This window comes from Mercenaria mercenaria, chromosome 19, assembly GCF_021730395.1.
Source record: "Mercenaria mercenaria strain notata chromosome 19, MADL_Memer_1, whole genome shotgun sequence".
Lineage (NCBI taxonomy): Eukaryota > Metazoa > Mollusca > Bivalvia > Venerida > Veneridae > Mercenaria > Mercenaria mercenaria.
The window spans coordinates 38,385,687-38,412,051 of NC_069379.1; the positions used below are offsets into that span (position 1 = coordinate 38,385,687).

The following is a 26,365-nucleotide window of genomic DNA, read 5'->3' on the forward strand; positions in this document are numbered from 1 at the left end:
TCAGGGGTGACAGTGTAGGCGGAGAACGACAAGAAGAAGAAGAAGGACACTATAGACATTCTTCCAAACTGACGATTAGAATGTGGGTATGGACACATTTGTATTAAGGTTTGTCTACATTTCTTTAAGTGCAAAAATCTTCTTTAAAATGCTATCAAAATGTCAAGTATAGGTCCACAATGAAATTCTACCTTGACTGGGAAAAGGTTGAGGATTTCGTCTTTCTTACATGCCTAAACTGCTGATGAATTACCCATTAAATTTTATTTTAACTAAACACACGATATGGATGTATTAAGACCTCTTACTACCTGTAAACTGTGACAGCTCTAAACATGTAACAAATATTATTGTAGACACGGCTCAGACCACTTAAATTTTCAACTTATTACACTATACTCATGGTTACTAATTACGCAGTGATTAATGTTCGCAAGGTGTGGGACCTCGCAATATATTGAAACTAAACCCTCGCAAACATTTCTGTTTTAACAGTAGATATATTGTCAATGTATTTTATAAACCTCTTAAATTACAAACCTACTACTTTCTGCTAACTGGACTATTTCCATTTTTGTCACACTTTTCTAGCAGAGAGAAATCTTCTAGTATAAAGACATACATTAGATTATATTATTATTAGTCACCTAAGATATTGACTAGACATCTGCAACAGCATTTGCAGAAGTCCAATTTGCAATTTCGCTTTTGAATACACAAAACATCAAGAATTTGGGTTCAGACGAATTAACAAAAGAAAATGCCAGAACTAAATACACACTTAATTCAACCTGTCAATTATTCTTGTAATCAACTTCAAAGAAATTACAAGAAATCGAAAAATCATGAACAAAGATCCAGTATGTCATGTGAACATCTATGGTGACTGGAAAATGTTACATTACCTTTCTTCATACGGCGCATACGTATCTTCGCGTATATTATTTGAAATAAGCTCGGCCGTTCCATTGCTACACTGACTGATACATCTGAAAGAATGTTATTCGACTTATTTATTTTAAAATGTTACGCATAGAAAGCATATAATAAAAATACAATAAATTCCAGTGTGATATTTTTTACGGAAACAAAGATAAATATTGGTACATTAACTATGGAAATCATGACAACAAGAGAAAAATGATGGCCGCTCTATTGATCCTGACTGTTTGACCTTGAATATGTGTCATGATAAATTGAATCATAGATAGTATCAATTGTGTTAGTAGAAGGGAATATTTCCAGTTGCACCTGGTTTCATTGTAACTAACGGTTAGATTATATTTAGATATCTACAAATTTTCTCTCAAGATGTTTTTGAACTGTATTTTGCGCAATTCTACATAAGGCGAGCGTACCTCATAATATATTTTTCGGCATTGGTTTAAACGAAGTAGAACCACTTACAGAACGTCTGCAAGCCAGCAGAATACTAGTAGCTTCCTCGCATAAATTGTTCTTTATAATCAAAAGAGGATCTTTAACAAAAGGAAAGGTTAAAGTAAACTCAACAGCCCTAATCTAAAGAGCAACGGATTTGATGTTAGCAATCATAGTATTGCATACGAATGTTGCCAAAAATTGTTAAATCTTCCAGACCGTTATTCTGTCTAGTAAAAGAATAGAAATATGAAACGCTTAACTTGTAACACCTAACTCTATAAACTTTACTCAAAGCAGATATTCCCAAAAAAATTGTTGTACAACAGGCTTGTTCACAGCGAATCATGCTTAAATATAAGTTTGATAAAATAGAATTATTTTGGCTTAATACTTTTCATTTATGTATAAAAACATAGTATAATAAATGATGTAAACCAAGAACTAACTGCATAACAACTGTCTTGAAAATGTCGTCCTAGCATTCCAACATCACAATCGTAGCACAGTCAAAAATCAGGCGATATTCTTTACATGAATAGATTAATTTTTGTGTCGTTTCATTATACCAGTCGCTGACATATTTTGTTGCTACCTGTGTATATATCAGTAAGAATGGAGTAACTTAAGTAACGTTTTTCTTTCTCTTACTTTTTATCGATATATGGTTGCTTTATAACGGGAAGTGATAATCCTTAATGATGTTTGGGTTTTAATAATATAGCACGTTTTTACGGAATTCTTGCTTCTATGTCGCTTAAAACAAGACGTTGAACATTTCAGCAACAATACTCAACATTCTTATGGTACGCAGCAGTATCGGATTATGTTGTATATAAATTAAATTTCTGAACGACACATTGCGGAACTTTCTACAAAGACAGGGGGAATAACACAACCATGAATGATAAAATAATTCTAAGTTTATCTGTAGAGATATATAAGTATGACAAACGTGAAGGAAAGTTTTGATCCGACTCGTACAGCATGTTAACGATTCATGATCTTTACAGTTTTTGTACAAATTCGTAAACTTCATAGCAATGTTAACAAGCCGGCACTGAAGAAAAGTTAAAGGTAAATAACCCACCTGTTTTCCTTCGCCTCTTCGATTCTTCATCAATTTTTTTATGTGCAGCTGCAATATCTTCCTTTACTACTTCAATACTGTCCTTAACTCCTTCAACATTTCCCTTAACTACTTCAACATTTCCTTTAACTTCTTCAATATTTTCCTTAACTTCTTCAACATTTCCTTTAACTTCCTCGACATTTTCCTTAACTTCTTCAACATTTCTCTTAACATATGCAGTATCTTTCTTTACAATCTGCACTTCCATTTCTAGGTTTTTCTCCATTTGTTGCAACTTATCTATTTCATCTTGTATTTTGTCCTCTGCCTCTGGATCAAGAGGGTTGTTTTTATACCCGTCAATCTCTTGTTGAAGGTTATGAATTGGATTTGGAACAGAGTTATTAAGTCTGAGAAGTACCTGAAGAATAAATACATGCTTTAGCATTTAACCACCTATATGATACATTTGTCTGATTGCATATAATTTAATTCTAATATCGGTATAAAAGATAACAAGTAAGGGTAGATTTCTCGGAAGTACAGAGTACCACAAACACAACATCAGAGCCACGCATTTGCAAAATAGGCCCACAAAAAAGCTGTAACGGAAAAATATTACTATAGTAATCACATGGACAAGACCTGAATTTCAGTGGTGACTGTCGCTCAATATGATTTCTGTGAGGGAAACTGTAAGATCAAATGTCAATGAGTGTTTTCCAGAAAAGCATAAAACCACTATATACTCCTGTTACTTCATTCAACCTCTCTGATCTGGTTTTAACATTATAGTCTACCAATGTATTTTCTCAAAAAGTGACCTCTGATAACAAAGTTTGTTAATCCTGACAGCAATGCTAAATATAGTGTAAATTCCAGAAGTACTATGTTGCCTGTCGAATTATGATCAGAGGAGACTTTTCAAGGTCAAAGTAAGGTCAATGATCAAGTTCAGTTTTTAGTAGACTTCACTTCCCAAACGATCTTGTTTCAGTATTAATAATTTAAAGATATTACATTAATGAAATGATAATAATCACATATTGCAAATGCAGTTATAATACATTTCACACAAATATAGTGTTTGATTTAATCTTTCCAAACTTGATGTTTAATATGACACATGCTTCTAAAGTGAAAGTAGATTTAATATTTCTAAAGAAACGCGTTGTCAAAACAGTTGCCGTGTAAACATTCATGCAATGCTTCTAGAGAAAGTAAGAAAAAAAAAACAACATTATTTTTATTTCATACAAAAAAACATTTTTACAGTAGACATTTCTTCAAAAGATATACACAACTGGAGCAAACAGCATATTATGCAAAATGGGACTTCGCTGGTATTTATAAAACAAGAAATTGTCAGAGAAACAGAACTGATTACTACATAGTACAAATAAACAATGCAACCCTACCCTATTTCGTTTAAAGTTCTCAATAAGGCCGATCCAAAAAGTATAGATACCTGTTCGATGGCGATCCATTTGCTCTGAAATGTTGCCTGAGTTATTCCAGTAGTACACGCTATATGCGCTATCTAAAAGAAACAATGATTAAACATCTTCAACAGTTCTCATTTCTTTATACATTTTTGTACTTTTTTATTTACTAACATATTATCATCGGCATGTTTAGTATACGCTATGTTTCATAAGATATGCATCGTCGTTAACAAAAATGAAAAAAAAAATATGCACAGTTTATACTTTCATTTGATATTAAGCGTGCTTAAAGTTACTTTCCAATGTAAAATTTGAAAGATTTATTTATTTATTTTGTTGGGTTTAACGTCGCATCGACACAATTTTAGGTCATATGGCGACTTTCCAGCTTTAATGGTGGAGGAAGACCCCAGGTGCCCCTCCGTGCACTATTTCATCACGAGCGGGCACCTGGGTAGAACCACCGACCTTCCGTAAGCCAGCTGGATGGCTTCCTCACGTGAAGAATTCTACGCCCCAAATGAGGTTTCGAACCCACATCGATGAGGGGCAAATGGTTTGAAGTCAACGACTCTAACCACTCGGCCACGGAGGCCCCAAAAATTTGAAAGAAGTATGGACATTATTTCCTAATAGAAAAAGGTTAATGTAGTGTACAAGACGTACCTCATTTCGTATATTTCGAAGACGGCATAAATCTGCCTCAACAGAGGTGTCAGTTTGCTGTGGTGTTGCACTCCAGTTAAATGTAGTGTTTAGCCCAAAACAGTTCAGGCTCCTCAGCAGGCATGTCGCAAGAGTTAAGTCAATGTCTGAGATAGAAGGAGGATTACCACCTTTTGGATACAGTAACTTGTACTGTGCCAGCGTTATTACTTTACTGGCCCTCAGAGTGTTTACTGAAGTCTTCTCCTGATGAAGAAGCACATTAAGAGGAACATTGGAGCTCTTCTGGTCGATTATATTCCTTACGACTGTAGTGCCTCCATCTATGATAAGAGTTTGAAGGCGAAAAAGATGAACCCGGTTTTGTGATGGCTGTACAGTTGCCATTTTTGGCGCTTTCTTAAATTGTTCCTTTATGGATGTCGCTCCTAGTGATTCCAATCTGGCAAAGTGAGGAAATAATGGTTAAACAAGTGTGTATGTCATCAAAAATAATTTTTTCCTTTTCTATTAACAGGCCTACGTCATAAAAAATAAAATATTGCAGGAAATGAATTGTTGATCCGACAACTTCTAATGGTCGGCCTTTTGGAAAATGATTTTCATATTTTAGTGTATCTTTAACCTGTTTCTGTATGTAACTAGTTGCTACGTTACTAATTGTGGGCCTTATGTACCTAGCAAAAGCATTGTCTTTATTGCGTACTACTGGCAGGACGTTTTTCGTTTATCGGCAATGGTAATAAAAAGGTTACAAATATTGGCTAACCAGTGGACAGGAACTATCGGTGCAGTCATCTGTGAGCAATTTGACAAGCTTGACCTATGAGTTCGTGCGTCAGAATTGCCGAAGATCAAGCTGAATTTGGAAGGGAAAGTACAAACGTCGTTAATAAAACCAATAAACAAATGTCTGCCAATAAATATCAATAGCAGGCAGTGTTTATTTACAGTTTCAGAGTTAGAATAATCAGATATATAGTGCATTCAATGCCATTTCTACAGGCGGTCAGTCTTTATTATGCCCCCTTTCGAAAACGTATTGGTATGTTGTTTGTCAGATGTCGGTCGGTCTGTCTGTTTGTCGGTTAGTCGGTATGTACACCAATCCGTTACGGGATGATAACTCAAGAACGCTTGGGTCTAGGATTAAGAAAGTTGATGAGATGTTTAGTCATAACAAGCAGATGACTTCTTTGTTCTGAGGTCAATAGGGTAAAGGTAGTTTAACGGTTTCCGGATGACAACTCAAGAATGCATGGGATTAGGATCATGAAAGTTGATAGGTAGATTGGTAATGACCAGCAGGTCATCTCTATAGATCTTTGCGTTAGTAGGTCAAAGTCACAGTGACAAGGAACACTTTAATGGTTTCTGGATGATAACTCAAGAACGCTTGGGTCTAGGATCACGAATGTTAAGAGGATGGTTGATCTTTACCAGCGAAAGACCTCTATTAATTATGTGATCAGTACGTCTAAGGTCAAGGTCACAGTGACTCATAAAACGGTTTCCGAATGATAACTCAAAAACGCTTGAACCTAGGATCACAAAAGTTAATAGAGAGGTTTGTCATGATCAGCATATTACTAATATTACTTGAGTTTAGTAGGTCAAATGTCAAGGACACAGTGATCCGGAACAGTAAAACCGTTTTCAGACGATAACTTGAGACTGCCTGAGTCTAAGACTTGTGGTGAATTTAAAGGAGAATCTTCCGAGAGCTGACTACAGTTTGTAGTGCCAAAGCTCCTATTTTATCTACTATACAGCATCAAAACACATCTATAATACTATTGTCTTATGTCTATATCTACTGCACAGTATCAGAACACATCTATCATACTAAGGTTATAAATTTACTATCTACTGTTTTATAGCCTTACTCATTCACATCCACAGAGGCTATAAAGTATAAGAAGTTTTCTGTAAATTCATCATTCAATTGTAACGATCCCAAATTGCTTCAATTCCCCTGTAGTGTCCTTAGTCCTTTGAAATTATCGTCTATTTTAAGCAAATTTTCTTATCTGCATCAACTGCTGATTGTGAACTTAATACAACATTGTATTTAAATAATCGAATTAAGAAAAGTTCGGATAGTTTTAGAAACTTATTACACGGGTGAATGTGCTATTGCTTGTTTTTAGGTATTATATGTATGATATTTGTTAGTATCAGTCGGTATGTTTTTACCTGATTTTTCGCAGAATTCGTATAATAAACCTTGAAAGCTAGTCACTACCCTCGTACTCATCCGTACTCTAAATGTGTTCGTACTCAAAATAATTCGAATGTAAATTTATAATTCAAAAAATTGTGTTCCTGTTCATCAAATGTTTAAGCTATATGCAAAATTATGAGTAATATAACGTTTGTAATAACTAGAAATAAAAATAAGATGCTCAAAAACCTTCAAACCACGCTTTTGGTAGTGTTGTTGATATGCGACTCCTGGTTATGGATATTTAAAACATGTTTACCGTTTCCAAGAACAACCGAATGGTAACTAAAATGTACCGGAATCGTAAAGTCATCACATATGAAAATAATGCATTAAGTCGTTGTGTAATGTTTATATATGCAAGAATAGCGACAATACACGTTTGTTTTATGTATTAACGTCTGCAGAAGCCCTTGGGATATGTTTGTGACCGAGACCGAACAATCACGCGGGCTTCTGCAGACGTTCATACACAAAAAACGCATATTATCCCTACACAAAACCTAAGGTGTAAAACTTCACATGCTGTATAAAATTTCTGTAATGTCTCTTTCTGAGTTATATGGGACTCATTTGTGGCCCTCTCTATGCATATGTCTTATTTAGGGGAGGGTCATAATACTGGTCTGGCTGTATGTACTCCCAGTAAGAACACAGGTGCACAAATGCACATGCAAGCTGAATAACAATTCTGTGAGGTTTAATGACGCTGATACAAATACTTTTTGAGATATTAGCGACTCACATAATTCAGGAAAGATGGACGGAAAATCGACAATGAGTGATCACAAAAGCTCACCCTGAGCGGTAAGCACTTCGTGCTCAGATGAGCTAAATCCTTCAACGAATAGGTTGAATTAAGACGTCGGAGTAAGTATTGTTGTTATTTATTATTGACTATATGTTTTAGAAATTGAGGGTTATCTCTTTCGTTGCAAAATTTTGCACTGATCATGTTGTGAAATTATTTTTAGGCTGTTTGAATTTATTCTGAAACTTTTCGAAACTGAACAGAAAGTTACAAATTTAAGAAGAGACAGACGTATACTACAGTAAATTTTTGACGACATATTTTACGTCAACTAAAACTGAATAATCATAGAGGAAGAGAGATCTCGAATATGAATGTTTTCGAAATACATGCAAATTAAATATAGATCTTTATGCCGAAACATATTGTTTTTTACTGTCATGGTTGATTTTCGAACTCAAACAGCAAACAATCTGCTTAACATAATCAGTTTGCCTTACATCTGAGCTAATTTGTTATTTGTACGGAAATTTGAATCGTTAAATGTGGCCGAAATGTTGGATTCCGTATGTTTAGTTTCAATATTGATAGTTTTGTTTGGTAAATTTCAACTTATCTTTGGGGAATAGTACGTATCTAAACAATCTTGAGCAATGTTGCATTTGTTTGAAAATACATATGTTATTGTTTAACTCTACAATATTTTAATAGAACGAGTTCATTTGTTGTTTGCTTTATAAATAACAACCAAGATATGTGCTAAAAATCCTAAACCAAGAGGATCGTGACGGGCCTATAACGCTATGGCTCAACAGACCTCAGATCTGACTACATGCTGCTTATAGTTCAATAGTGGTGTTGACCTTATGATACACAGAAGGCGACTAATCATCATTTAACATATTGCAGGTGCAATTTAATGCTCTATTAGATCATAGTTGCATGATCACAGTTTTGCTTATGTCACGGGGGACTTTTATGTGCAATGGGTTCTTTATGAGGAAGTCTGGAATATATATATAATATATTTATTACAGTACAATGCCTATCAATCTATCTATTAGATAATGGCGGACAACAATAACAAAAGGGTCCACGTAAAACATTACATACGATTTCTCATTAAAAGCATATTACAATCGCAGTATAAAACAATGTATGACTTAACTAAGACATTACATATATAGTGTGTATTAAATATTATATGGAACGTACCTGGAATATATATATAATATATTTATTACAGTACAATGCCTATCAATCTATCTATTAGATAATGGCGGACAACAATAACAAAGGGGTTCACGGGAAGGGTTATGTGACGTTATAGGATTAGTATGGTACGGCATCCGTCAGTAGATTATTGTATTGGGATGTATAGGTCGTAGAGGAGAATGCATCATAAAATATTGGAATATAATATATAAATTGTATTGATACTATAGACCTTTGACAATTCTTATTTTATGACCTATGACATTATTCCCTCCTTTGTGAAAATGTCGTCCTCGACATTGTATTTCAAAATCAATACGGCACGTCCTGCAAAAGAACATAATTAATTATAATACAATTTCACGTTAAATGAAATCTGATCTGCATATCATATAAGTCCTAAACATAAACATTAGGACACAATTTTACTGTTTACAGTAAAATCCAAACAATGATATGAAGATTAAACATTTATTTATAACAACAGAATTCATACTTGATTAAGTATGAATTGATTAAATTGTACAAATGGTATGGAATGGAATGAAATGGAATGGAATGGAGTGAATGAATGAGTATATGCAAATGAACTAATGTATTTGACTGCGTATGTAGCATAAACTAAAAACTATTTCCATTACTGCGACAGAAGTATCTTATATAAAGTTACTCGTATACTGGTATATTAGCATGTTATTTCCAATAACATTTATAACAGTCAAGTTCACCTGACTCAATGTCGCGTCGCATCCAAACGATAAACATGCATAATATTGTTGTAGGTAGATTTAATAATATCAGATCGGTAAAAACACTGAACAAAATGTCTTTTTTTTTTTTTTTTTTTTTTTTTTTTTAAAAAACACAATAGATGATTGTACATTTACAACTGTCTCTACATATCATGTAAATGTTAGAAGCCTTGCCGTTCTACTTGTTTGGTTTCCTCCAGTCGTCTCCTGAATATCGTTCTGGTTTTCGACGAGTACGTTTCGGCCTACGAATAGGACTTTCATCACGACTGCTGTCAAGGTTCCGCTGAACGGTTGAAGATCCATGACTTTCTTCTCCATGATCTGAGTCGTGAGAAAGATCAACATCACGGAAAGCCGATCCTTCTAAATGTTCCGGATCCTCATCTGATGATGGCTCAAACGCTGAGGAATCAGGTAAGTATTCTGATGGTTCAAACGGAACTGGTAGAGACATGAAAGGAAGCAACATGTTTCTATGAAGAAGCTTCACCTTTGCTCTAGGTACACCTTCTGCTTCCACTTCAAAAACAGGGACGTCAGGATTTGGTTGGGACTTAACCAGGTAAGTATTTTCTTCCCATATGTCTGAAAGTTTATGTTTCTCTTGGAAACCAACTTTCTTAACCAACACTCTGTCACCAGGAAGAATTCTGTTGTGACGAACATTTTTGTCGTAATGTTGTTTGTAACGGCGGCTATTTTTCTTTGTTTCTTGTTCGGCTTTTTGATAAGCAAACTTGAGTCGTGCTCGTAATGCATCTATGTAATCTGCATGATTATTCGATCCTTCGTCCATAGGAAGACCAAGGAAGGCATCGATGGCTAGACGAGGATGCCTGCCGAACATCAAATAGTATGGTGAACAGTTTGTGGTATTGTGGACTGCAGCATTGTAGGCATGCGTCATTGTGGAGACTTGATCCTTCCAGTTCTGTTTCTTATGCTCAGGCAATGTTCCTAACATGTTTAGTAGTGTTTTATTGTATCTTTCGGTAGTTCCGTTACTCATCGGGTGGTATGGAGTCGTTCTGCTTTTCTTTATTCCTGTTAGTTTACATAATTTAGAGATGATCTTTGACTCGAAGTTTTGACCTCTGTCACTATGGAGGCGGGCTGGAAATCCATAGTGAATGAAGAAATTTTCATAGAGTGCTTTGGCTGTTGTCGTTGCCTTTTGGTTTCTTGTTGGAATTGCCTGAGCGTATTTAGTAAAGTGATCTGTTATCACCAAAATATTCTCATAGCCACCTTTTGATTTTTCTAGGGAGAGGTAATCTATGCACACTAGTTCCATAGGACTTGAAGATGTGATTGGAACCATTTCTGCGGCTTTGGTAGGTAAAGTCTTTCTCCTTATACATCGCCCACAATGCTGTATACTGTTCCTTATGTATTTATCCATGCCTGGTCAAAAGAATCGCTGTTTTATCAAGGATAAAGTGCGGTCACGACCTTGATGGCCTAGATCGTCATGGTAAGCCTAGAAGATGATATGACGTATTAGTTCAGGTACAACAAGTTGATCGTATTCACAACCATTTACAATCCCTTTGTGGAACAAAATACCATCTTTCACGAGAAGTTTGTGACGCATGGGATAATATCTTCTCAGCTTTATTTTGTCTGCACTTTGAGACTTGACGCTTTGACAGAATTTAATGGCCGATAACAAATCATCCTCTTTTGATTGAGCTTTGATCCAATCTTGTTGTGTCAAAGCAGTACTTCCCAAAAATGCAGGAGGAATATCTTCACATTGGGATACTTCAATTCTATTTGATGAAGATGGATCTGCGACCACTAAACTGTAAATGACTGAGAATTCGTCAGAAGATGTTTCGATAGCTGATGAAACTGCTTTGAGTATGTCAGGAAATACAAGAACCTGTTCATCTCCTTCATTGTACATGTATTTCCGTGATAGGCCATCGGCATCAGCATTTAGTTTTCCGCTTCTGTAACGAATTTGGCATTTATAGTTTGCTAATTCTGCCATCCATCTATGTCCGGTGGCATCAAGTTTAGCACTGGAGAAGACATACACCAACGGGTTATTGTCGGTTAACACGTCGAATGTAGAGCCATATAAATAATCATGGAATTTGTCCACAACTGCCCATTTAAGTGCTAAATATTCCAGTTTATGTGCCGGATAGTTACGTTCCGATGGTTTTAGGCTTCTACTTGCATATGCTATAACGCGATCGTATCCATCTTGCTCTTGGTAAAGGACTGCTCCAAGACCAGTTCCAGAAGCGTCCGTGTGAAGCTTAAACGGCTTACTGTAGTCAGCATAAGCTAGTATAGGTGGATGTGTTAATGCGTCAATAAGGTTGTCGAATGCTTGTTCTTGTGTTGGTCCCCAAACAAACGGTATTTTCTTCACTTTATGGCTCTTTGTCTGCTTCTTGCTCTTTTTGGTGGTAGAAGATCCGACTAGAAGATCGTTAAGAGGTCTTGCTTTGCTAGCATAGTTCTTGATGAAGCGTCGATAATAGCCAGTGAAACCAAGGAAGGCTCTAACCTCTTTGACTGATGATGGTAATGGCCACGACTTGACAGCAGTTATCTTTTCAGGATCAGTCTCAATTCCGTTTTCAGACACAACATGACCTAAATATGTGACTTTTGATTGAAAGAATTCACATTTTGATGCCTTTAACTTTAGGCTGTGTTCTTCTAGACGTGTGAAAACAGCATCAAGTCGTCCGAGATGTTCTTCGAAAGTTTTTGAAAATATTATGACGTCATCCAGATATATTAGGCAGTCTCGAAGATTCATTTCACCCATGCAACGTTCCATCACACGCTGGAAAGTCGCTGGTGCGTTGCAGAGTCCAAACGGCATCCGGTTGAATTCGTAAAAGCCAAGTGTACCAACTTGAAATGCAGTTTTATGTTTGTCTTTTTCACTTATTTCTATCTGCCAGTATCCGCTTCTAAGATCCAATTTTGTGAAATATTTTGCGCCAGACAATAGATGGAGTGTGTCTTCAACGCGAGGAATGCCATAAGCATCTTTTATTGTCAAACTATTGAGCTTCCGGTAATCTAGGCAGAAGCGAATTGTGCCGTCTTTCTTGCGGACTACAACTATATTTGATGAATATGGACTTTCACTATTTCGGATGGCTCCAGCTTCGAGCATTTCTTTCAAATGTTCTCGGACTTCTTGAAACAATGACGGTGGTATGCGACGATGGGGTTCTTTAAATGTTTTTTCTGTTTCAAGTTTGATTTCATGTTTTGATAGATTACAAGAGCCTAAATCAGTGACGCTTTTCGAGAAAATATGATCCCATTTACTTAAAAAGGTATTGACTTCTTTAATCTGATCTTCTGATAATTTTGATCCTTCTAACTTTATTTCATCTACTTGTTTAACATGTTTCTTATTTTCTTTTTCAGATGCTGCTTGCAGCTGGACTTGTGCCTTTGACGGAGGACTGATGGGAGCTGACCTGAGGACATCAACTTCGTGTAGTTCACAGATATTAGCTTTCTCTGGAATGGTTATAACTTTAGCTGACATATTAAATATTTTAACAGGAACTCTTGATGTTTTTCCTTGTTCGTTCAGCTTGACGACTCTGGGACATACATTGACTTTACTAGAATATCCATTGTCTGATGGTTCTGTAACAACTGCATCACATGATCTCATATTTCTCACAAAACCTGACACTACAGTCGATTCATATGGTTGTAAAGTGACTGATTTTGTAGTTTTCGCAATACCTGCTCTAGTTGTACAAATTGAAGTAAATGCATTGCTCCATGCTTCTGGTATATCACTTCCATCTTTTAGCTCTAATCTTGCTTGTCTAATAACATTTGTGCCAATTACTAATGGAACTTTTCTGTTGTAATCAGTCATAGCCACTACTAAAGCGGGAACAGAAAATGCAGTGTCTGTTAGGCATGGTATTTTAACATCTATCTCAACATATCCTCTGTATGGAAGTTTCTCTCCGCTAGCACTGGTTATTTCTAAATCAAAGTCTTGTAATGGACGTAGTTGAGGTAGAGGGTCTAATGTATTGTAAAAATCTACTGCTATTATAGTAACCATTGAGCCGGTATCTATAAGTCCAACTGTTCTATTTCCTTCAACTTCTATTTCGTTTTCATTACAAGATCCTACTATTCTTTCGTACAATTCATTCTTAGGGCTTTGTTCATGGAAGTCTCTGGTCTGCCCTGCGACAGAGACATCTACCCGTTTAAAGGTTTGTCCTTCTTGTCGGTCTCTTTGTCTTTCTTATCAGACTTTTCAGATTTCTGTTCAGACTTCTCTTTCGGGGTTCCTTCATTTTCTGGTTGAAGTTTGTTTCTATTTCTATTTTGATGCGATGGACTTCGATATCCTCTACTTCTGTACCGTGCACTATAACCAGCATTTCCTCTGAATCTGGCTCTACCTCTTGACTGCGAGTAACCACTGTTGTATCTTTTCTCATCTGAATTCTGACGTCTTTTCAACTCCTTTACCTCCTCTTCCAATGCTTTCATTTTCTCTAGTATCGTGTCTAATTTCGAGTCTGTTTCTGAAGTCCTTATCGGTTGGTGTATTTTCGGCTGTGTTGTTTTATCTTCTGTTATTTCACCTAGACTTGCTTCTTTCCTATTTTCTTTCCCTGGATCTATTTCTACTTCCTCCAATCTTGCCTTTTTCCTTAGCTTCTCGAAAGAATCGCTAGACTCATAAGTCACTCTTGTCGCATTCTTCAGTCTTTCTGAAAATAATCCTCTCCAAAATCTCTCTTTTAGTTTGCCATCTTTTCTAGATTCATCGACTTCTCCTTTATCAACGGCTTGATAGAAAAGTGTTTCAATTCTGATTCCCCAATCTGTACAAGATTCATTTGATGACTGTTTTGCTGAATAGAAATCATGAATAAGAGAATCTCCACTTTTTACATTTCCATATACGGATTCTATTTTTCTTAGAATTTCTCTTGCAGAAGCACCAGGCTGTAAGGTAAGTAAAACTCTTCTAGTCTTTCCTTTGAGAGAATTCCGAACTAACTGGGCTATCAGGTAATCTGGGTATAATCCTGATTTCAATAAACAAGATACTTCTAACTTCCATTCCTCGAACTGATTGCCTTCAAATGATGGTAAGTATGGTTTTCCGAGGATAGTCTTCTCAAGCTTTGCGAACACATCTGTTTCACTTGGAATCTTGTTTTCTTTCTCAACACTGGAGGTTTTCTCTTTCTCTTCTTTTTCATGTATTCTCTTTTGTATCTCCTCTTCTTCTTTGTTCAGTTCTCTCAATCTTTCCTTCATCCGCTGATCTTCTAATTCTTCACAACTCTTTTTCTGTAATTCTTCTTTTTGCATTTTCTTTCTATCTATATCTTTCTCTCTTATTTTGACCACAACTTTGATTGTAAAAAATGGCAAATGGCTAATACGCAAATTACAGGTACATGTTAAACATTAAGGCAAAGAGCATTACGGTTTTAGACAAGAGAACTCTTAACAATGTTCCTATGTTAGTCTACGGAAAACAAATTAACTCCAAAGCGGATCAAATTTTGACCTGGCATGATTTCGAAAAAAGAAAATGTAATGAACTACTTAACAACGTTACATGCCGAATATCTAATCTCTGCGTCTTAAAAATTCAGAAAAGAGCTTTTGTTTTCTTATATAAATTTGTAATTTACCCTTAGGCCACTTCTTACCAAGGAGGCATGATTAAAACAAATCTAGTAAAGAATCACTAAACAATGTGACAGTCTAGAACTTGAGGTTTTCCACTAAAAGAATTTGACAAAATAATTGAAAAATAAAATGGGGACATAAAATAAGCAGCGTCCTTCCTTCTGTCCGTCCGTCCATTATGTAAGGTTAATAACTTGGCCATCCATGAAGAAAATTTGAAATAACTTGGCTCAGATGTTCCCCTTAATCAGAGGGCGTGTAATGCGCAAGACCAAGATCCTTAGGTTCGAAGGCGAAGGTCACACTTAAATGTCAAATTCTTGTCCGGTCCTTAACTCGGACATTCATCAAGGAGGTTTCAATTTAGTCGGCACAAATATTCCCCATAATGATGCCATATGTCATGCACACGACCCAGGCTCCTAACTCTAAGGTCAAGATTCACACTTAGAGGTTAGAGGTTTACATGGCCTGTTTTTTGCCCGGTCCATTCATCAAGGGATTCTTAATTTCCTTGGCACACATGTTCTCTATAGTAAGTTGATGTGTCATGCCAATGAAAGGGGAACCAGTTAACAACAGGGGTCAATACAAGGACGCTACGAACAAACTTTGGTGAACATCCAGTACGTGGTTCATAGGATTTGATTTAAGTTTATCTTACTTTTAGCCTTGATAGCCTCTAGAATCTTACCAAGCAAAACACTTCAGAAAACTCATATTACAGGCATTGTTTAATGGAGAACCACCTTGTGGTTTTCGTTCTATTAAAAGCTCCAGCGGCGCCTAAATGCAATCGATTGGTACATTTTTAACAAACCTGAGAGGGGTGCAAATATTGTGCAGAAAATATGTTTGGTGTAGATCCATTCAGTACTTGCAGAGGAAGGAGGCATAAGTTAAACTATTTGCGCAGGACGATGAGTCATCTACCTATATTTAATGCTCATTACGATTTTGAATTGTCTCACTCATACGTACTTAATCTTATTTCTGCATTAAAAAAAACTATTATATATATAAAAGCTGACCATATACGTTTCCTGTTGTTAGAATGCACAGTCCAGAGGGGGGATAAGTATTGGCACTTGTAATACATGTAATTGTTATAGTTTCGTTTAGGTAGAAATCTTAAAGTTTCATTTACCATCAGGACATTTATTTGATCAAATCACATACGAATAGGATTTCGGGTGTACCAGTGAAAAGCTTGTTGTTGAATTTCAACGATGAACTTTCGAGAGCTATTGTTTGAATAAGTGTTATCTCTTTAACCTAATTGAGATTGTTTATTGTCAAATGCTACACTAGATTTAAGAACTTATGTATAAGTTCCTGATCAAATACAAGCACACATACATTCCTTATACGACTTATCACAATTACTGTTTCTCTACGTATTATTTTCCGCATTGATGTCCTGTTTACCGTAATTATTCTTTCAGATAAGTACCAAACAGAAAGGCCATATTCAAGTTACGGTTTGTGCTACCGTATACAGAATGCATTTGACCAAATGTTCTTGGGTCATTTCAGAACAAAAAACGAATGTGATATTTTATGATTATTGTGTGATAAAATGGAATGAAGAAAAATCATTTTGTGGTGCACTTTAAAACCTAGAAAATAGTATATTGTTCCATGTTATGTGTCAAGTTATTATAGAGAGTTCTTTGATAGTTCACAAAAATATGGTTTATTACCAACAAGCTGTTGCATAGACGACGATGTCAGATGGTGTGGCTCATCTTGAAACGCATCCTGTTATATTCTTTAATAACACTGTTACTCCTCGGAACAGTTGGCTTTGCCGTACATTAGATAGGTGAAGACGCACGTTTTTTGATATCGCAGAAAAAAAATATATTAAAAACTGACAACAACAATAAAAAATTACGAAATGCCTAGCAAAAATGCAAAAGTGAATGGTCCACAACACATCCGCTTACCTAATAAATGGAGGATGCAACATGTGTGTATTCATACTGAATTCATCAAACGAGTTGTATATAATAATAAATGAGATTATCGCATAAATTAGGTTTAACAGGGTCCCTTAGTCTCACATTAGTCTCACATTAGTCTCACCTCTCTTGATGATGATAAATTTGCTAAAATACGAGGATACGATATTTTTTGTATAGGCAAGGGACAATATTAAATTGTTACAATTGCTTTTTTATTATGAGCGCGTTCGTCTTAGTGTGTGTCTGTGTGTCTGTGTGTGTACTGTGTGTGTGTGCGTACGTGAGAAAGCGTGTGCTTGTGTGTATGTTTGTAGTTAAAAGGCGGAAGTTTAAGCCAATTGTATTTAGTGGTCTGGTTGCTTGAAACCGCTCTCAGATAAAGGAATTTATGGCTAGTATGACAATAAAGAAATTTAACATATCTATATTAACATAAATTTCCGTCTCGTTCAAGGTCTTTATCAGGTATACTCTGCTTTTGAAGTTTGAAGATCATTATATTTATCATTGAAAAGAGCGACTCTTCACGGATGGAAAACATAAAAGTGGACTTCCGAGACCTATTGTAAAAATCTTTACTGGTCTTTTCTCTTTGAGAATTGTTATTACAAATTTTTGATGAAATTATTTGTTAAATTAAAATGAAAATTGTTGTGCAAAATTACGTAAATGAGCCGTGCCATGAGAAAACCAACATAGTGGCTTTGCGACCAGCATGGATCCAGACCAGCCTGCGCATCCGCGCAGTCTGGTCAGGATCCATGCTGTTCGCTAACAGTTTCTCCAATTCCAATAGGCTTTAAAAGCGAACAGCATGGATCCTGACCAGACTGCGCGGATGCGCAGGCTGGTCTGGATCCATGCTGGTCGCAAAGCCACTATGTTGATTTTCTCATGGCACGGCTCAAATGTTGAAACAGCAATAAACGTATAAGAAGATCACCATGCTAACAATAATTCAAAGTACAAATGATTCTAAGATTACGCTATCAAATGACTTGTAGTCCCTCATTTGTGTCATTTGTATCGACAATTGTTAAGTACTAATTTTGTATTTGTTCTGCACTGTATAGAACGGAATAAAGCGCTATGAGAAATGTTTGCAATCAAACCCCTGACTTATCGTAGTGTTAAAGAAACAAATTTTTAACATTTATTTTTAGGCACTATAGACCATAAGCTAGACTTTCGTTCGTTAGATTTTTCATTACGGTCAATCTTGAAGCAATGAACAAATTGAAAGGTCACATTTTAGAATACTTTTGACAGATATATATCTGAAAGAAATAGTCATGTACCTGGTTCGAATATTGAATAATATCTATGATCCTTTGGAAGCACGGAAAGCTACCAATCAGAACATTAACAGACTCGGTTTGATTGAGGTTACATGCGCAATACCCCTCACGCCTCTTACCACAGGCTTGAGCAGAATTTCGATAGGTAAATTCAGTGTTATCCAATGGACTTGAATATATATATTTTTTCACCCTCTTACTTTCCCAAATATTATTATTTTACTATCTCAACTTAAATCGTGTTATGTGTTCCTTTATTTATACCGGATATTGCATGTTTACTTCAAAAGGATACCAACTCATAATTGTATAAACATTCCAACATTTTTTTTATTTGTGTCTATAAAATTAAGCAGACAATATTAAAAAAATAATCGTAAAAATATGAACATATACAAATAAGGGGGCGACCATTTGATAATCGGGGGGTGGGGGGTGGGGGTGGGGCTGGCTGGGACATTTTGAGAAAAAAATGACTGGATTTGCTTGAAAAATAGCCCTCCTCTATATAACAAATTACTAAAGAAATCTAACTCCAAAACAGATTTTAAAAGATATTCCATTTTTCTAACAGCCATTTACTTTGCTTTACATATATTTTATAATTAAACAATAAGGTTAGTATATAAATCGTAATATAACATTACAAAGGTGGAGGAGTGGAGCACCTGATTATTCCATCTTAAAAGCTTACAATAAGTCAGCAATTGGTTTATCATCTACAGTACCACTTCCTACAAGGATCTTGTACCCTAATAAATATTTCTACAAAAGCTACATTTTTACCAAGGCTTGTTGACATTATATAACTTAAACATAGAATAATAGACAAATATAATTTTGAGTTTAAAAAATTCTCTAAAAATTCAGAGTTTGGCGTATCTCATTTGGTAGGACCCACATACAGAAAAATCATAAGAAGAACCTTATTTTGAGAACAACTCTCCAACACATAGACGAAATCCTGTGAATAACAACATTTTTACTTTTTAGCTCTTTATGATATATATTCAATTTAAATGCATAAAACGTCTCTTGAGGTGAAAAAGTAAAACGCTTGTGAAACATCAGTTAATGATAGAAATGACTTTCTCATAAAACTCAACAGAATGCAGGATTTAGTGTTAAAAATGCCAAGGTTTCCCCTTGATTAGTCTCCCCCATCCTCTTACATACATAACTTTACATTTCCTAGTTCACCCAAATATTCAAATAATAATTTCTCAATGGTAAAATAAGCAAATTCGATGAATTTGAATCCCAGACGAATGGGTATGGGGTAAGAAATGGCAAAATATATGTCTGGCAGAAAATTAAGGATGTACCCTAGAAGGAAATTATTCTATTACATTGAACTGATGTCCTTAAGAGGATAAAATCATCATATGTTGATATAGTCATGCTTAGGGAATTGTAAAATTGACAAAAAACGAATAAAGGAAAATGTTGTGCCAGTTTTGGAGGAGTGTGACTGGACATGGGTACAAAACTTCAAATGTTGATAATAAATGTTGATGGAAAATAAAAAGAAATGATGGAGTGGAGCAGCGGATGGTGGAGAGGGTGACTAGGTGTAGGAGCGAGGTGGGAGAGGGTACAATTTGCATGTTGATAAATATTCATGGAAAGTTTAAGGCTTAAAAAAAAGAGGAAAAATATGTGGTGGGGCGTTTGGGAGGAGGGGGGGGGGGGGGGGGGTTTAATAAGGGCTGTGGAGATGCTCGGAATTACTCTGAAGTTAAAATATCAATGGAGTCTTTGAAATTTCCGTATACACATATATATGTCATACACTATCCGAGTCAGGCGTGCACCCAACGCATCATTGTTCCTAAATAACTACGAGCATATAGTTTTAAAAGATTAAGATCTCGGAGCGTTTAAAAGAAATTTTCTGTTCGCTGTGCACGTAATTTTGGCATCCGTTGTGCGTCGTCCGTCAACACTTTCTAAAATAATCTTCTTCTTGAAAACCACTGGGCAGAATTACACCAAACTTCACAGGAATTATCATTGGGTGGCCCCCTTCCAAAATTGTTCAAAGAATTGAATTCCAAAACAGCCAGCGAGGCATAGAGCCTTGATATTTGGCATGTGGCATCATCTACTGGTCTTCTATGAAGATTGTTCAAATTGTGCCCCTGGGGTGAAAAGAGGCCCCGCCCTGGGGGGCGGGGGTCACAAGTTTTACATAGACTTGTATAGGAAAAAACTTTAAAAATCTTCTTGTCTAAAGCCACAAGACCTAGGCCTTTGATATTTGGTATTTAGCATTGCCTTGTAGTCCTTTAGCAAAATTGTTCAAATTATAACCTTGGGGTGAAAAGAGGCCCTGCCACGGGGGTCTCAAATTTTACATAGACTTAGGAAAAAACTTCTCGCCTGAAACTGGAAGGCCTAGGCTTTTGATATTTAGTATGTTGCATTGTCTTGTGGTCCTCTACCAAAATTGTTCAAATTATGCCCCTAGGATGAATAGAGGCCCTTCCCTGGGGGTCCCAAATATAACATAGAATTATATAGGGGAAAATACAAATCTTCTTGTCTTTAAGTTCAAGGCCTAGAGCTTTGATATTTGGTTTGTAGCATTGCCTAGTGGATTTCTAACAAGATTGTTCAAATTTTGTCCCTTGGGTGGAAAGAGGCCCTGCCCCGGGGGTCACTTGTATACGAGTTATATAGGAATATATACTTCAAAAATTATCAGATCATATTTCCTAGACTGTTTAATTATAATTACCTGATGACCCCAATGGATTAGGGGGAACTTGACTGTGACCTTGACCTACTGACCTACTTTCTTGATTTTTAAGATACAGCCATGAAATTTGGATGACATGTACAGTTTTGCACACCGATCTTAAAACTGACATTCAGTGACCATGAATTTGACCTACTGACCTTCTGACTTTCTAACAGTTTAGCATCAGTGTGTCATTTTAAACATGTGGCTCGTATTACTCAGGTGAGTGATTCAGGGTCATCATGACCCTCTTGTTACTTTTTCGAGAGTATTTTCAGAGGCATTATGCTAGTCATTAATTTCTCAAGGACGAGTTTTAATAAGAAAAGCTACGTTTAGAGAAAGAACCTCCACTTCAAACAAAAACCCCATATCGGTGATTGTATGGATGTGTACGTGATTAACATTACACTTAACATATACATGAACAAATTAAGATATGTAGACAACGAAGAAGAAACGGACACACAATGGAACAAAGTGGAGCACAAATTTGGAATAATCTGTCGCAAAATACACCACTGGGGAACTAAACCAGTGAAAAGTGTGGTAAACCTTCCTCCTAATCCTTCCAATTTTTCAGAGTTGCAAAAAATGTAAATAAAAGAGGTGATCGCAAAGTATGTACGATACAAAATGTTTCCGTAACTTTAGATAAAAAGTAAGCCTAACAACTAATGTTCTAAGTTATTTCAACAATAGCAAAATAGGCTTCGAGAACATATTATCGATTTTTTTTATGTTGAGTTGAAACTACACGGAGTTTTCTCAGTTGGAATTTCGCCCTGACCATAACTTAGGAGCTAGGGAAATCGTTTCATCTTTACATAAGAATACTTGTTTTCAGGAATCTTTACAAGTATAACCGTCGTTATTAACGAATAACAATATAATATTTATATATACTTATATAAAATCAAAATTGTCCGCACCAAAACTGTCTTCTTTTATTTAAACAAACATATTTCACATGCCCTGGATAGTCTTGTTCCTATGACATGAATTGAAGTGTTTATATGGGGACAAATATCAGCCGATATTAACAATCTGTTGCTGCAACATACTGAGCTGCTTACATCATGATGGTATTAGAATCTTCCAGCCCCCTCTGTGGCTATTTCACAAACTCCATTTACCAAAAACGTAGCTGGTTTGGAAAATAGGCGCAATGTGTTCACATATACATTAGTAATGAAATACTTACAATAATAAAATGTAATTATCAGTTTTGCAGTGTCTTTGTGACATTTATTGAAGTGCACACATCCCAGTACCAGTGTCATGTGAGATGCGGTTTTAAAATCAGTTGTACATGAAACACTGACTTCCAGGCTGAGCAGCTACCCTTCCCTGCTACCAAACTGAATAAAAAAGACGTTAACTTGTCTCTCTGACTAGCTGAATCAAGTGAACTGAATATTGCTTGGAGTATATTCAAATGAAATGTTACACGAGTTTCACTAAAAACCACAAGCATAAAAAACCGGTATAGTTGACTTTGCTCATGAATATTGACTTGCTTTATCAAGAGGGTTATCTGTTAACTAAAAACTACTTGTTAATCCAACTGATCATGAAATGTGAGTAACTGGAACCCCCTTGGAGCCTCAAGACTGTTTTACTTTTGTATAAATAGCTATCTAAGAACAAATATTAAATTGCTGAAGAAAATATGCTGGTACCTGTTATGTTTTACGACATATGAAAAAAGAGGGTAATTTACCAAATAATTTCCGACTACCTTTAAAATTTCTTATCTATTATTCTACAATAAACATGTCCCCATAGTGTTGCTTTTTTGTGTAGTAGAATGCCTGTTACTCACCTGAACCTTAAATACCCAACCTTACTATCTTGGAAATTTCAAAAATAGTGTAAAAACAATATACTTATAGATTATGCGTTATTTATTTAAAAAAAAAAAATATATATATATATATTAAACCCTGTAGGGGCCTCTATTTCTAAAACAATTGGTGTGATGAACATGTTTATTCACATATCAATACATTTAATTTAAAACAGATACCCGTTTCATCAAAATTAAATAATGATAAGAGGAAAATTTTCTTTATTTTCCCTTAAAATGGAGGAAAGACAAATTGTCCCCTTTAGGGGCATCACAAGAATCTAAATAATGAATTTATGAGCCTGGTATCCGCCCTGGTTAAATAGAAGAAACAATAACAAACGTTTTGAAGTATGATACCATATTGTACTAAACAATGCCTACGGACTTGTTAACTAGGCCCCTTTTTCCAGTTAGCCAACTGTCAAATAGCAAAGAAATCAGAATAGCTTTAGATCTTGATAGATCTAGACAAAGTAAGAAACGTTAGTTTAGTTTAAACAATATTTTATTATTTTTTAAGCAACATACACATAACATGTACAACAAATTTTTACATGTCAAATACATGGATTGGAAAAGAAGCTGATAGCTTATGTATATTCCTTTCCAAAAAAAGCGTTAGTTTCATGACATTTACTGACAAATAATTTGACCAAAGTATCTAAAATCAGGTTTAAATTTCTTATTTTGCAAATAAACTGCAGGAAAAATACTTGTTTTGGAGACAAAGAAACCCCTTTAGCCAGAAGAGTTTTTTTTTTACTTCGTATGTAACGCATGCACATACAAGTAGTTGACTAAACCTATTTCCAAATTGCGTTTTCCAAGCAGTAGATACTAGTAATAACTTTTCATCAGAAAATATATGCATAAGTTTAAACTCACGGTTTATACCCGCATTATATGACATGAATCTTTCTTCTCAAACACACTTCTGCATTAATTTAATTCCAACAAAATGTATACAATTGAAGATTCTATGTAACTTTGTCATTTTTATGAGTGCTGGATATAAATGTATTATATCTAGATTCATCGACTTAGCATTTTACACTGTGCTGATCAGTTAAGAGGCGAATGAATAAATACGGAAATATATTGATTAAAACTTCCGAACACTTGGCGTTAAAATGCTCCTCAATGTTACAGTACCAAAAAAAGTTCTGTTCACAATGATAAAATTTAAAACTTTAGTTAATACATAAAAAAACCCATTTAATCGGTATGTAAAACCACGTATTTACTATTTTATTAGTTCCGCCCCAACTCAACCGTAGTCTTGTCAAATTCTGACTTATTGACGAAGACTGTTGACATCAACAAGGTTGACTCATTTGAATTAAGAGTAAGGAAGGCACTGTGTTTGATGTGGGGTTTGTTTCATAAACTTAAACTGCTTTTGAAATATTGTTCAGAAATCGGCGACTATATTGCATGTTAGAATGAGTTAGAAATATGATATGGCTTATCATAGTAAGGCATGGTTATTATATAACCAAATTATATTTGTGCTGCCCTTGGCTTTGAATAACAGATACGTAACATGCAATATTGTTGTTTCATCGTAGGCTTTGTATATTTACGGTAGTTCTGCACGTTTGGATCGACATTTTTTTCTACAATGTAGAATCTGATGAACCTTCGATTTTTCAAAACTTCAGAATACTCCTTGAAAATTCAGCAAGTACAAAGGATAGAGTCGTGTGCTTGCTTTTTTGCTCGACTGATTTGAAAAATATGGACCTCACGCAATTTTTCATAATGAGAGTCTATGGGAAACATAACTTTCATAACACTTTCGCGAATAGAAATTTTTCTACTATGTAGATTTTGATGAAACTTCTTAGAGTTGTAAATAACATTATGGCCTATAATATAGTGAAATAAATTGTATAGGTCCGTGTGCTTATTTATAAGATATTTGAGCATGATTAAAATGAATGAAATATTTCACACAAATTTTGAGACATTATTTTGAATTATTTAACGTGTCATATGTTTTAATATCATATTTTGACTTAAGTAATATAGAAACAGGTACATACTCAGTGAAATTGTTTCGCGGCCCTGGGGTTTGTGCAGTTAGCCTAAAAGTAAGCTAGTTACCCTTTGAACATGTTGTGTTGCTCAAGCTGTGTAAACCTAATGTAAGATTGAGGTAGATACCATGCAATACTGTTGTGTTGTTCTAAGCTTAGTATTTAATAAGTTAAGGTAGATGTCCTGTGAAACTGTTACATTGATTAAGGTTTTGTGTGCCTAACATAAGAGTCAGGTTGATACCATACGATATTGTTGTGCTACTCTATGCTTTGTTTACGTAAACTATGGTTGAGGAAGATACCCTGAGATATTATTGTTCTGCTCTATGCTTGTATACTTAACCTAATGTTCAGGAGATTACCATGCGATAATGTTGCGCTGCTCTTTACTTTGTGTACATAATTTAAGGATGATGAAAATACCGTGAGATATTATTCTGTATGCTGTAAATGTTGCATTGCTTAATAGATACTTCTCGTCAGAACGAGGAAGATACCATGCGACTCTTTTGTGTTGAGTAAACCAGAAGCGAGGTATATGTCCTCTGATACTGGTATCTTTGTTTAAGCTTATCTTATACTTAACCTTATTACAAGGTTAATACTCTGCGAAACTGTTTTGCTGCTCTAGGTTTTGTATATTTAACGTAGTAAGACTGATGTAGATATCATGTGATAATGTTTCTACGCTGTTCTATGCGTTATATACATAACCAAAATGCGATGCAGATACCCTATAAAATTGTTATGTTCCTGTATGCTTTTTATATCTAGCCTAAGGTTTAGGTATATATCATGCAATACTGTTGTGTTGCTCATTGTTTGGTAAACTGACCATAGGAGTCAGGTATAAATTCTATGAAACTGTTGCGTGACTATAGGCCTTGTATATATTGTGTAAAGGAACTAGCCCACATATTTAAGGCAAAAAGATTTCTCTACAAAAATCCGAAGAATGTGAGTAATCTTCAGTGACTTGTGGTACAAACGTACTGACATAAGATGACTGAAACATACACTTACAGATGACCATAAATAGTGCGCAGAAGGTAGTAACCGTTGCATCGCTTTTAAAATATTGCAGAATATTATTTTCTACTTGCATTTTTACCAATATCTGAAATTTAATTTCGTCTACTTTATCATTATACGTTTTATGCCAAACTTTGTGGAAATGAACATGTTGAAAATTTCACTCAAACTGTGGACGAGTAGCTTTAACCCTACTGTTTTCTTATGTGTTGCATGTTCGTTTTTTTTTTATGTTACTTAGTTGGGTGTG

The 26,365-nt window shown here is 35.4% G+C and overlaps 1 protein-coding gene across 1 annotated transcript in view; it reads right to left on the bottom strand.

Moving 5' to 3' along the window:
* The window catches only part of LOC123542409 (uncharacterized), a 65,795-nt gene extending 41,708 nt beyond the window's left edge, over positions 1-24,087 (bottom strand). The window contains exons 1-5 of the mRNA XM_045328265.2: positions 23,927-24,087; positions 4,564-5,005; positions 3,921-3,992; positions 2,471-2,873; positions 906-989 (exon numbers count right to left, since the gene is read on the bottom strand). Of these exons, the coding sequence (XP_045184200.2) occupies positions 906-989; positions 2,471-2,873; positions 3,921-3,992; positions 4,564-4,950 (946 nt within the window). The 5' untranslated portion in view covers positions 4,951-5,005; positions 23,927-24,087. The remainder of the gene's footprint in view (positions 1-905; positions 990-2,470; positions 2,874-3,920; positions 3,993-4,563; positions 5,006-23,926) is intronic.
* Positions 24,088-26,365: the final 2,278 nt, after the last annotated feature.